The sequence below is a fragment of the Rhinatrema bivittatum genome, chromosome 2 (assembly GCF_901001135.1).
Source record: "Rhinatrema bivittatum chromosome 2, aRhiBiv1.1, whole genome shotgun sequence".
NCBI classification, from domain to species: Eukaryota; Metazoa; Chordata; class Amphibia; order Gymnophiona; family Rhinatrematidae; genus Rhinatrema; species Rhinatrema bivittatum.
The window spans coordinates 636006965-636021101 of NC_042616.1; the positions used below are offsets into that span (position 1 = coordinate 636006965).

General features: G+C 42.0%; 1 protein-coding gene across 1 annotated transcript in view; it reads left to right on the forward strand.

The window, feature by feature from the left end:
* The window catches only part of LOC115085365 (lipoxygenase homology domain-containing protein 1), a 462471-nt gene that overhangs the window by 167550 nt on the left and 280784 nt on the right, over positions 1-14137 (forward strand). The window contains exons 5-7 of the mRNA XM_029591284.1: positions 989-1075; positions 8453-8585; positions 12432-12583. Of these exons, the coding sequence (XP_029447144.1) occupies positions 989-1075; positions 8453-8585; positions 12432-12583 (372 nt within the window). The remainder of the gene's footprint in view (positions 1-988; positions 1076-8452; positions 8586-12431; positions 12584-14137) is intronic.

Genomic DNA, 14137 nt, shown 5'->3' on the forward strand with positions numbered 1-14137 from the left:
GGTGGGATTGCCAGCCATTGCTCAACAGCAACACTAACTGGCCAGGTTCAGTGTGCACACATACAAGGTTTCCAGGGGAGCTGCAATATGTGTCCCCTGGTTACTGCACTGGCTGATCTATAATATAAGGGCAGTGGGTAGGAGAAGTATGAAAATGAGGGGAAATAGAATACAATGAATGATTTAAAAAAAAAAAAATTCAAGGATGCTTTTTATTCTGCATGGGGAAAGTATTCCCCTTACTAGTAGATAATAGATATTTGACTCAAATGGGCTACGTGCTACATTATCTTGAATAAGAATGTTTCCTTCTATGTCACATACTATTTACAACAGCAAGAAAAGAGACAGAGAGCCTTCTTCAAGTTAAGTTAGCTTAAAATCCACTTGGTCTTAACTTTTTGCCTGAACAGCATAACTTTATTTATGAAAGGTGCCAGATGGAGATCATACTGGAAAGCAATTCCATTTATCTACAAATCACATAAGGCGCCGGCGATGGCAGTGCAAGCTTCCTCACCACTGTCCTATCTCTGTTTCCTAAGTCCTGCTCGGTAGGGAGAGACTTTAGGGGTGAGAGGACAATTTAAGTCTTCCTGCCTTTGCAGTCTTTGGTCTCTCTCTGCTGAGTTTGCTGATAATGGCACTCATTAGTGCCAATCTGTGGTGATGATATGAGTGATGTAGACACTTGTCCACTGAACTGAACTGAGACCACCCATTCATTTCACATAGACCACCAAACAGCTTTCAGATGGTATAGCTCTTTGGTCACTAACAATCTGAGAAAAATTTTGAACTGGTGATTTAAAGGTGAAAGGCTTTGTAACCCAGCCCCATTTGTCCTGAGCAAGAGATTCCCTCAGTGCTTGAGTCTTGCTGCACAATAAGCTGCCTTCAGTTTTAAGCATAGATGTTCCTCTATAGTTTGTTCTTTACAATACTATAGCAAAAAAAATATATTATCTATTCCCTCTGTCTGCTACAGATTTACACGGGAGATGTTGGAGATTTATATAAAATCCGCATTGGGCACAACAACTCTGGAAATTCACCAGCCTGGCACTGTGAAAAGGTACAGAGAATTTGGCTGCTATTCTATTCCCATCTTGTGAAAAATGTAAGCTGGTGATGAAAGTCAGAGATTGTCTATGTCAAGCTCCTATGGAAAAGGGCATTCTTTTAACTTATATTGTGTTTCCTCCATAATTTTAAGAAGTCACTCAAGGAGCACTGCGCAGTAGGGATGTGCATTCGTTTTTTGACGATTTCGTACGAAATTCCCTAAATTGTCATGGATCGGCAACACTGAAAACGATTCCATTTTCCCCGAATTTTCGGGGAAAATCAGTTTTCGGGTTAGCGCACGCTAACGGGTTAGTTTTTGTTACCTTTTGCTACTTTTTTGTTAGTTTTTGTTAGTGCGTGCTAACTCCCGTTAGTGCGCACTGAGCCAAAAACTGATTTTTCATGAAAACAAAATGCTGATCTGCGGGAAAATTAGATTTTCCCATGGCCACACGAACCCAAAAGCGAAAACGATAGGGTACCCCATGTACATCTCTATTGCGCAGCGACAACAGCAGGTCCATGAGTATAAGCTTATTGCGGCAACTCCTGCATCCTAGATTGGTTGTTGAACTCTCTTGCAGTGTCTAAGATCCTCTGGAAGCATGTTTACCCAGTCTTTGCAGAAGTGACTTTCCTATGTTCTCTTCCACCAGTTTTGACGATTTGTATTACTTTGTATTTCCTCAAGGAGAAACAATGCCATTAACAACTTAGTTGCATTATGCTACCAAACATAAACTGTAAGTTACAATATATAAGAATTCTTAGTATTTCTGAGAAATTTTGTATTCTGGACTAGAAAGCCTGCAATATTAACTAAGTTTATATTTAGAAGGCATTTATTCATTATAACAAAACTTTGAACAAATAAAAACTATTACACTTCTACAAATGATTAAATAAGAAAGGCACATGTCAGTGTAAACAAAATATATGTATTTAAGGTATGAATGTTCATGGAAAATAGATTTAATATTCCTGTGTTTTCAAAGCATGCTGTAATTATACCTCTTCTTCATACATTTTTTAAAATAAATTGTTCCAACACTGATCTAGGTATATTAATATCCAAACTGAAGCACACACATTTCACCCCAGGAAATTCATATGGCAGAACCAAAGGAAAAATCTGGTAGCAGGCTTCAAGCACAGTTAGGTGCCAGGTGATACTCTCATGATCCTCCATTAAGAGGGGACTGGGAAGGAGGGTTTTTAATAGGAAATCTTTATTGCCAGCTTGGTGTTTATTTCTTCAATGCTTTCTTTTGACTTCATTTGGTCTTTGTCCCATTCATCGTCCCATATTCATTTTTATGAAGATACTATATGGGGGGAGGGGAATTTTCAAAACTATGCAAGTAGGTGAAAAGTCTGTGGGTACTTTTACCAATGGATTTTGCACAAATTCCAAAAGGGAAAGAGTGAGCGTAGTTTCCTTTTGAAAGTTGCCCCAGGAGAAAGTACTTGAAGACATTTGTATTTGTTTTTTTTCTGTGGGTACTTTATGGCAGAAAAGGACCAGATGACCCATCCAGTCTGCCCGGCAACCTTCTTATGGTAGTATCTGCCGCTCCATGCAGGATACCTCCATGTTTCTCTCAAGGGTAGTAGTAACTGCTGCTCAGTGCAGTTATTCCCAAGCCTTATGGTAGTAATATTTACAATCAATCAAAAACAAGCAACTGTCTAACACATAAATTACTGCTAGCAACATTTTTACTGGGTGAGGAGCCTTCTTGATAATTAAGACAATGCTGCTTGATGCTCTTTGCTTTGGGAATTGGCTGTAGAAGCCGTTCTGTGCTTTTTCCCTTGTATCTTCTTGATAATTCAGACAATGCTGCTTGACATTCTTGTGTTAAGGGTAGTAACTGCCACTCCATGCAGGTTTCCTCCATGTATCCTCTTCTTCTTTTCTGTCCTCTAGCCTTTATCTCATGCCCCTTTGAATTTGTTGACTGTTTTCTTCTTCACCACCTCCTCTGGAAGGGCATTCCAAGAATCCTCCACCATCTCTGTGAAGAAATATTTCCTGAGGTTGGTTCTGAATTGTCCCTTCTGGAGTTTCATTTCATGATCCATAGATTTACTATTTCCTTTACAAAGGAAAAGGTTTGAAGTTTGTGCATCATTAAAACCTTTCAAGAATCTCAAGTTCTGTATCATATGTCCCCTGCATCTCCTCTCTTCCCTCAGCCTCTCCTCATAATTCTTCTGATGAAGACCTCACATTATTTTGGTCATCCATCTCTGGACTGCCTCCATCCTGTCTCTATCCTTTTTTAGATATGGTCACCAGAACTGAACACAGTACTCCAGGTGAGGCCTTACCAAGGACCTATACAAGGGCATTATCACTTCCTTTTCCATGCTGGTTAACCCTCTCTTTATGCAGGCCAGAATTCTTCTGGCTTTAGCTATTGCCTTGTCACATTTCTTCGCCATCTTCTGATCACCAGATACTATTATCCCAATGACTCTCTTTTGATCTGTGCACATCAGTATTTCACTCCCCATCATATACGGTTCTTTTGGATTACCACATTCCTGATGCATGACTCTGTAGTCCTTGGTATTGAATCCCAGTTGCCAAATCTTTGACCACTCTTCAAGCTTTCTTAAATCACTTTTCATTCTCTCTACTCCTTCAGACATGTCCACTATGTTGCAGATCTAATATCATCCACAAATAGACAAACTTTAACTTCTATGCCTTCCGCAATGTTGCTCACAAATATATTGAATAGAACTGATCCCAAAACTGATCCCTGTGGCTCTCCGCTTAACATAGTTCTTTTTTTCAAAGTAGGTTCCATTTACCATTACATACTATCTTCAATCAGTCAACCAGTTTGTAATCCATACCACCACCTTGCCAAGCTTCTCATTTTATTTTGATATGGCAGGGCTATATCAAAAGCTTTGCTGAAATCCAAGTAGATCACATTGAGCACTCTTTCTAGATCCAATTCTCTAGTTAACCAATCAAAACAATTTAAAAAAAAATTGGTCTGACAGGACTTTCCCCTCATTAAGCCATGCTGCCTTGGACACTAGAGATGTGCTTCATTTAAAGATATCGGTTCGGGCTTTGGATCGGGCGCTTTGCGGAAAATTTCATTTTCCCATAGTTCGGTTTTTTCTCCGGCAATTTTCGACGAGGTGCATTAGTGCGCACTAATGGGCCTTACTGCGCACTAACAACCAGTTAGTGCGCACTATCTCAACATGAGTGCGCAATACACCGAATGAGATAGTGCGCACTAGCTAGATGTTAATGCACATTAAGGCCTGTTAGTGCGCATTAACAGGTTAGTTAGTGCACCCTAATAGAACTTACAGCGCACTAAGTATGTAGTAGTGCGCTGAAACTAATGTTAGTGCGCACTAAAAAATGCGACTTAAAAATTAAAAAGTATCAATTCAGAGGAGTTTGTTAGCTAGAAAAACTGTACGTACTAATTGGTATTACTGCGCACTAAGAGATATGCAGTGCGCAGTAACTCCGTTAGTGCACACTAACACAAAATACGAATTTTGCCGAAATTTCGGCAAAAATCGCTTCGTATATCGGCACTACTGAACCATGATGAATTAGACAATATCATTGACATTGTCTAATTCATGAAAAATGAATGCACATCCCTATTGGATACAGCAAGTCACTTGATTGTAGATAGTTCACTATCCTTAATGTAATAGGGTTAGAGATACCCTAGGTAAATAAATGGAATTATCTGGTACTAGGAAGAACACCATGATGCCCAGGGTCCAAGGCAATAGCAGTACATGTAAGCCATGAAGAGATAGCTGCTATGGAGGACAGAGATGGCTGCAATGTAAGGGGAGCCGAAGAAAGGAGAAGGGTCTGTGGATAGCAAGGAAGCATTAAACTGTTGCAGCCGTGCCGCCACTAGTGGAGGAGCCGGCTAAAAAGGGGAGAAGGGGCCCAAGTGAACAGAGCAGCATCAGTTTGCCATCAAAGCCAGGGCCCTCCTGTATCCTACTGCTACTGTCATTGACACTGTTTCTGGCTTCATCTACCCTGAAATGATTTGAGCCGCAAAATGGGGAATGCTATCAGGCTCCTGTTCCTGTGCCGCTACTGCCAAATTCAGACAGAGACGAGGGCCTAGTGGTGAAGAAGTTCACTGAAAGAGGAGAAAGGGGACTGAGGCAAGGTGTGGTGTCACAGCATTGCTGAGGTCTGCAGCTGCTTCATGCTTCCTGTCGCCACCTCCACTACTGCTCACTTTGCCCTACTTCCTGACAAGACCCAGACCACTAAAGAGAGAGAGCACAGGAGGAATCAGCTGACTAACAGTGGTCAGTGGTGACTGCAGTCACTGCTGCTGCTGGCAGCATCCTTCTCCAGTACTGAGGCTGGTGCTGCCACAGCTTCCAAGCCAGGGAGCAAGAGAGTTTGGTGCATCGCTGCTGAGATCCGGGCCTTGAGTGCCCCAAAGCCATGATTTTATTTTAAAATGTGAAACTTGACACCAGAGCCCTGGAAGGCTCTGATGCCACAGAAGACTGCTAGGCCAGTCTGCTGATGTCATATGATATCAACAGGATACCCATGACCCGGGAGTCCCAATTTCATTAAAAATAAAGGAAATTAAGTAAAATTTAAAAGAAATAAACATGGTGGCCTGGTAAGGAGACCTTGGCCACCTGACCAGCCCCACCTCCTGGCCTTCAGAGCCACTTTTAAAATCATTGTCAGCCTCTATGGGGGCTATTTCTATTTTGGGATTACAACTCCTCTGAAACAGTCAGAAAGTGGGGAGTTTTGATGGGGAGTGACAGAGGGGCCCCTGAGGACCACTGCCTAGAAATTGCTGAGGAGTTTGAAATAGGAAATTTCAAAGAATAACTACAGGAGACCAAAATGAGCTGAGGAGTGATATTTGGAACCAGTGGTGGCCTGAATGTATTTGGCGGAATATGGTGAAAATGTTTGCTACTCAAAAGAAAACTCAGCAAACCTTTTTGAATTAAAAAGACTAAGGAATGATGTCAAATGGCAGCACTCGTCCACCCCTAAAATTAAAGGACCAGCTGAAGCATCTCAGAAAAAGTAGGACTACATGGCAATATTGGAGATTCCAAAGATGTATCCGGGGGTTACATGGAAACAGCTTCGCTAGCAACTGGTGAGCAAAGTTTTTGCAATGTGTCTAATCTTCTTCCCCAGATTTTGGAAGTCATTCTGTACTTTATTGACACCATTTCTAGTGAGGTCATTGGTCCCCAGATGGATGATAACCCTCATTGTGGTCAACCCCAACAATACAAACCTTATTATACCACATACATAGTTTCATGCAGACCAATCATCAGACAACCACAAAGATCCTATGCTAAAGGTGTTGTGACCGTTGCTGCCTGACGTCTCCACTCCACCCACCTTACCTCTTTGGCAACTCCCTCTTTGGTTGATGGAAGTTTGGCTGCCGCGGCATCATTTTGCTGACCTCCTCTGGCGTCCCCGGACTGGCTGGACGCTGCCTTCTGCCTTGTTCTCCTGAGGCCTAAGGGCATGCGCGCGGCATGGCCCTGACTCAAGTACCATCTGTGGCGCGAACCTCAGGGGCGTTACCCTAAGATGACGTCATCATCACCAGATATTTAAGGTCTCTTGTTTTGCTAGCTACTCGAGTTAGCAAAGGGTTTCCTACCTAGCTGCCTCCAGGTACCGCTGCAGATGGGATTCACTCTCTGCTTACCTTGCTACTCTGCCTCCTCGGACTTTACCACGGGTACCCACTCCTCGGGGGCCTTGCTCTCTCTCTTGCTTTTCAGGTCGCAGTCTGGAAATGGTACTCGCTCCTTGAGGGCCCACGTTCCCGAACCTGCTACTGAATATAACTTCTGCCAGGAAGTCACCACTGCCTACAACACCAGTGAGTTACCATCTCTCTCTCAGAGCTTTCCCTGGAAGCAGGTACTCGCTCCTCGAGGGCCTACTTCATTCCAGCTCCTGGGCTGTTGCAAGAGACTATTGTGTGAATGTTACCATCAAGGTTCTGTTCCTGAACTCTGCATACTCTGCATACTCACTATCTCAGTTTCTCTACAGCTCAGCCATCCTGGGATCGCTGTTCCAGTGCCTGAGGAACTACAGCCCAGCCGGGCTCTTCCAGATCACTACTTCCACCTCTGGTGGTTCTCTAAAACAGTTTAATAAAAGAACTAGTGTGTGTCTGTCTCCCAACTCTGAGCCTGACTGGTGGTCCCTCTCGGGATCTTCCCCGTGAGCGTGGTCATCTGCCACCGGCCCAAGGATCCACCCACAATTATCACAAATAATAAGAAAAGGACATAAAAGTCACTGCAAAAAGTTACTAACTTCATTGCAAAAAGTTACAAATCTCAATGTAAAAGCTACTAACTAATCTCAATGCAAAAAGTTACTAACTTCATTATAAAAAGTAACTATTCTCAATGTAAAAAGCTACCTAGTTTATTGTACAATGTATAATGAAATAATGTTACAAAGCACAATAAGCTCACAAAACTCCAATGTTTATTGTACAATGTATAATGAAATAATGTTACAAAGCGCAATAAGCTCGTGAAGCTCCAATGTAAAATAGGAAGTCTACATCGATAGACCCCTCCATTACTATGTAAACCGGTGTGATATGTACGATAAACATCGGTATAGAAAAACAAATAAATAAATAAATAAACATTGATTTCTGAGTTCCTACTTTCTTCCATAATTGCTTTGACTATCTGGTTGGTATTTCTACTAGTTGAGGATCTTGGAAGGCTTTTAACGGTTGTGTCCATATCAAAGTTAGTTCCCAAATTGGTTCCTCTGATGAGTGAGTCTCCCAGCATAAGAAGATTTCTTTTTACATTTCATCCTTTTGGAGGGTTTCTGGATGACATGTAGTTTGGACCTAACCCCACACCAGGAGCACTTTCACGAAAATGTGGGTAAAAGTATGCAGTGTGGGCAATTTTCCAATAATCCCTTTACACAGGTAACTAGCCATTTACAGCATTTGTAAATTGTCCTCTGGATGACTAATAAACCACAACATAGTAACTTACACATTTCTTGCAGTACTTACATGGTTCTTTGTTCATGTTTTATTTATTGCAGTTTCAAAAAAATAGAAGAATCACTCTTGATAAAAAGAAACAATATGCTTGCATACAATATTTAACAAAGAGAAAACCGTAGTGTAATACAATTATATGTAAAAGGCTATCAAGACTTATTGTAAGCAACACCACATCGTTGGAGTCCAAGGAGAAAAAGAAAGGAGCAAAGACGACCACAACATATTCAAAAGATTTTTTTTTTTAAAAAAAAGAAAACAAAATTAAACTGCAACTAAATGTTTCTTTTTATTATTTATTATAGATACAGTTACTCAACTTTTATTCAGGGGAAGAATTTTATATCCCTGTTCACCGGTGGCTGTCACAGAGTCATGACGATGGCGACATCTGCAGGGAACTTCCTATTTTACACTTTGGACAACCCATTCTCCCAGGTGGGAACTCTTCTTCCCGAGCACTTTATTCCTCTTCCTAGAAATTAGTGTACTCTTTATTTAGTAACCGGTACAATGTGTCAGCTCTGCTCAACCTCCCTCCTGTTATCTTTACAAGCTTCAGCCTGTACAATTAAGAGCAATTAGGTGTAACACAGTAAAGTGAATTGAAATGCCTCTGATAACTATTTAGAAAAAATATTCCGTGGCATGCCCTTTGAACCTAACCACTTGTTGCTTTGTCTGTTTTCTTTCACTGTACTGAATTGTTGTGGCTTGTTCCTTATATTTCGGCCTTTTTTCCCCCCTCCCTCTTGCATGCCCCTTGTTTAATGTACATTCTCTCTTGTTCTGTTATGAGTTATCTGTAAACCGATATGGGGTCCCATCGAATATCGGTATATAAAAAATGTTAAATAAATAAGTAAAATAAGTAACTGTAATATTAGAAAACAGAAGGTAACTTTTCCAAAGGTTTATATAACATGCTCAATAACATCCACTGATATTTCTCTGTACTTCTTTGCCCATGCTTTTGTTGCTGGATATGGGTTTTGATACAAAATATCCTGCAATTTTACATATCTGTTTTGGAAAGACAGCTTTACATACCAACTGGTCAGCTTTCAAAGGGCCACACAGTGGCAAGGATATTAGGTGCATTTTCAGCTGCATCCAACTGGATGGGTTTGTGGCTGAAAACTGGCCTTAATTTAGTCTGTTAGATTTAAGCCTGCTATTAATTAACCTAACTCTGTGCTAACTGGCTAACTTCCTTCCCTGGGCTAACCACACTCCCTTCTTTTGGGTGGCTACATTTTTAAGACATGCATTTAGATAGGCACATTTAGCTGATCAGAGAGGAAGCTTTTTGAAAATTACTGATTATTTTGGCATTGTGTTATACTTACCTTGTAATTGTTTTTATATGTATGATTTGTAATCACAAGCCTAACTTTCAGACCTATTCATGGTACTGCATTTGCACACATTAAGTGGCTGCACAGGGATTTTATCTTAGCATTTTCTAAAGTGCACAGTGGAAGCGGCACAGTTTATAAAATTTGGTGCAGTTTTGCTCCAAAAGCACGCACATCTGTTTCAGAACACACAAATAGTTCCAATGCAAGTAAGCATTTACTGGGGCAGATTTTCAAAGGGTTACGCGCGTAAGTTACGCCCGTAACCCCGAAAACCTGTCCCTGTGTGCGCTGAGCCTATTTCGCATAGGCTCGGCGACGTACACAAGCCCCGGGACGCGTATATGTTCTGGGGCTTTGAAAAGGGGGCGGGGTGTGGGCGGGGCACCAGTCTGGGGGCGGTCCAGGGGCGGGACCGAGGCCTCCGGCACAGCGGCCATGCTGGGGGTTTGCGCATCGGCACTTGGACAGTGCGCGCAAGTTACGCCTGCCCAGAGGCAGGCGTAAATCACAAAATAAAGGTAGGGGGGGATTTAGGTAGGGCTGGGGGGTGGGTTAGATAGGGGAAGGGAGGGGAAGGGAGGGGAAGGTGGGGGAAGGTGGGGGGGCAGAAGGAAAGTTCCCTCCGAGGCCGCTTCGATTTCGGAGGGTCCTTGGAGGGAAAGGGGAAAGCCATCGGGACTCCCCTAGGGCTCGGCGCGCACCCTCTTGCACACGCTGACCCTGGATTTTATAGCATGCATGTGGCTGCGTGCGCATGTTATAAAATCGGGCATAGATTTTCCCTGGAATTTTCGTGAAAATTGTTTTTCGGGTTAGTGTTCGCTAATGGGAATTGTTTCAAGCGGCATCTAGTTTAGTTTTGGCAACAGGCAGGAGCAAGCTTCAGAAAATCTGCAGATCAAATGGCAATGTTTGGAACAGACGGGACAATCTAAGAGGCTAAAAAATGTGAAAAAAGTTTCTTTATTACCTTAAAGGCAAACAGTGACATTTTCATCTGAATTCTGTATGCGACAGGAAGCCAGAATAATTTGACAGAGAACAGGAGGAAATACGAGCTCCAGTCTTGCAGCCAGACAAAAAAAAGCTTTGCTGTGGAGCTCTGTATCTCTTGTAATGCATGTAATTTGCTACATATGTATGTGGGTCACTCTGTGCATATATGCTCCAAAAAAAAAAAAAGAAACATATTTGTGTTGCCCTTATGGGAGAGTTCATTATTGATTTTTTCCCCCTGAAGATCCAGTTTCAGTATTCCAGCAAAAATTATCCTTTAACCACCTTAAGTAAACATAAAATACAACAGAAATGATGACACATAAAGATAGCAATTGCCTACACGTTTCATATAGGCAAACACATGTTTATGCTTGTAAAATGGGCTTCTGAGATAAAACTGCACATCCTGTGTAACAGGGACTGTAATTCTACCTGCCAAGAAAAGTATGAATGCTGTATAATAGCATAGGCACTTTCCACTAAGGAGAAAACGTGTGTTTCTGGGGTGAAGGAGTGACTTTACATGCATAAATGCCTTTTCTTCCTCATTTTTGATGGGCCATTATGCTTGTATTATTTAGATAGAAGTGCAGTAGTCAAAAAAGCAAAAAGAATGCTAGGAATGGAAAATATCATATTGCCTCTGTGGAGATCTTTGATGTGACCACACCTTGAGTATTGTGTGCAGTTTTGGTCGCCCATCTGAAAAAAAGATAACGTGGAATAAGAAAGGTATAGAGAAGGGCAACAAATGTGATTAAAAGGATGGATCATCTCCCGTATGGGGAAAAGCTAAAGAGGTTAGGGCTCTTCAACTTGGTAAAAAGACAACTGAGAGAAGATATGGTAGAGGTCTATGAGTGTGGTGGAACAGGTATCTAAAGGATGGTTACAGTATATAACCTTTCAAATAGTAGTGGTAGAAACTCCTTGAAACTAAGAGGTAGTAGATTTAAAACAAATCAGAGAAAGTATTTTTTTCACTCAGGGGCCGATGCAATATGTTGTCATTTAACCCGCTGTCAGACGCGGGTTAAATAGGTGCTAATCCACCCCCTAATGCAATAGGGGGATTAGCGCCTATTTAAAGCGCGTCCGACGCGGAGTGAATGAGTTAGCTCTCATCACATGCAAATGCATGTGTATGAGGCTATTACTCATTCACTCCGCATTAAAAAAATAAATAAATGTGCGTTTCAGGTGCACATTTATCGCTCAGGTATTAACACCTGCCTGGAGCAGGCATTAATAGCTGAGCGCAGGTAAAAGAAATACAGAAAAGCAGAAAAAACTGCTTTTCGGTACTTCTTCAATTAAAAAAAACCCCCCAAAACTCCTCGGCAGACCGCCGAGTTACGAAGACCGACATCGGTAAACTCGGCGTCAGTTTTCATAACCGGCCGTCTGCCAGTAATGAAAACGGATGCCAATAAACTCAGCATCCGTTTTCATTACTGACAGACGACCGGTTATGAAAACTGACGCCGAATTTACCAGCGTCGGTCTTCAAAACTGGCAGCTGCCATGGGGTCGCGTTAGCAAGGAGGCGCTAAGGTCACCCTAGCACCTCCTTGCTAGCGGGACCCCCTAATTTGCGGGCACTGAAAAGTCAATGCCCGCTTTCTGCAAAATGTGTTGTATCGGCCCCTCAGTGTACAATTGAGCTCTGGAACTTGTTGCTGGAAGATGTGATGAAGGCTGAGTTGTAAAAGGATTTGGAAAAGTCCGTGGAGAAAAGGTGTATAAAGCATTGTTAGCCAGATAGACTTGGGAAAAGCCACTGCTTATCCTTGGGAATGAGCAACAAGAGATTATGGACTCTTTGGGATCTGCCTGGTACTTGTGATCGAGATTGCCCAATGTCTGACTCAGCATGACACCTCTTATATTCTTATGTTTTTTTGACTCTTTTCTTTTGTCATAGTGACCACTTATGAAGTTCATGTGGTAACAGGTGATGTGTGGAATGCTGGAACAGAAGCAAGCATCTACATCTGTGTCTATGGAGAAAGGGGTGATACAGGATCCAGACTACTATTTAGATCAAAGAAGCCCAGAAAATTTGTAAAAGGACAAGTGAGTGGCAAAAACATGTTTACTGAGTGTAGTATGTTTTCTCTTATTTTCACAATGCATAAGTGTGTTTAGAACAAAGGGTGACTGCTGTCACCTGATTGGAAACTATGATATCCTTTGGACTATCCCAGAGTGTTATGGAGTACATGTATGAGTTGTTGGCCTGATTCGCTAAGGCTTTCTCTCATTCTGGATAAGGTATTGCACCTGGAAATTTGTACCGGATACATCCCTTGACTTGTGACAACTGTCATAGGCCACGGTTAATTTCAGACTTACTACAGTGCCCTCACATAATAAAAGCTGCAGTCTGAACAACAATACTGATTAGAGTGCTTTCTGCAATTTAAAATCAAAGCAGTTGTGTCTATCTGATATCAAATAAAGAAACACCATTCTATTGGTAAAAGAGCTGTGCCATTAAATGAGACCTGATCTTATTCTGTTGCTTGCCTGAGTGTATTCTAAGGCATTACATCCTCTGTATTGGTAACCTTTCTTCCGTAGCAACTCCCCAGATATTGCTTGAGTGCATTAGGTCTTATCCATGAATTTCATAGCTGCTAATGCATGGATTACTTGATCCCAACTGTGTTTCAGTTGTACACACATTTGGAGATTTGTCTATGTGCCCGCTGTTTGGTTGCCCATCAGCTGTTATGCCTGTCGAATGAAGAATTAGTACCAGTCTAAGGAATACTTTGCTGAAAGGGCAAGACTGGAACCATTCTTAACTCACTAAAAGCCTCCCAAGCATCCTATTTCACATTTGTACTATGCCCCTTTTAAAGAAAATAGAGATTGTTGATAAGCTCTAAGGTCACAGGACTCTAGCAGGTAAATTTTAAAGAATGCGCACATGCACCCATAAATACGCGTATTGGAGCAAAAATAGGCTTAATTTTATATTGTGCATGCAAGTACATGCGTATCATTTAAAATATGTATGGAGCCTTTACACGATTACTCACGTGACCAGTAAACATTGGGGGGTGGGGGGGGGGGGAGACAGAGACAGAGATAATCTGACATTTTATATATCTCCCATTGTAAGAGGGGCACTTTCAACTTAGAGTAGGTTTTGGGCTGGGCCGGTGTCACAAGGGTCTACAGACCCTTGCGCCCTAGGTAGACCATTGTAACACCGCCTCCCTCAAACCCACCCTGAATTGAAAGTGTCCCTCTTATAGTGGGAGATATTTAGAGTGTCAGATTGTCTGTCTCTCTCTCTCTCTCTCCCCCTGCAATTGTTAAGGATCCTTCTGGCTCAAAATCTCCAGACTTGCACTTCATCAGGACCAGTGATAAAGTTACTCAGGTAACATAGCCCGCATTGCCATGTTTAGCCTTGCAAATTCAGGTATTATGCACGCAAGTCTTGGCCCCACCCAGAACGCCCATGTCCTGCCCATTTTCTGCCTCCTTATTCTTGATGCATGTACAGGTATGCACGTGCATACTTCTCATCTTCTTAAAATTTGTGTTGCTCCCATGAGGCCCACATAAGCATGTATGGGGCCGTTAGTGTGTGAGCAATGCTTTTAAAATCTACAA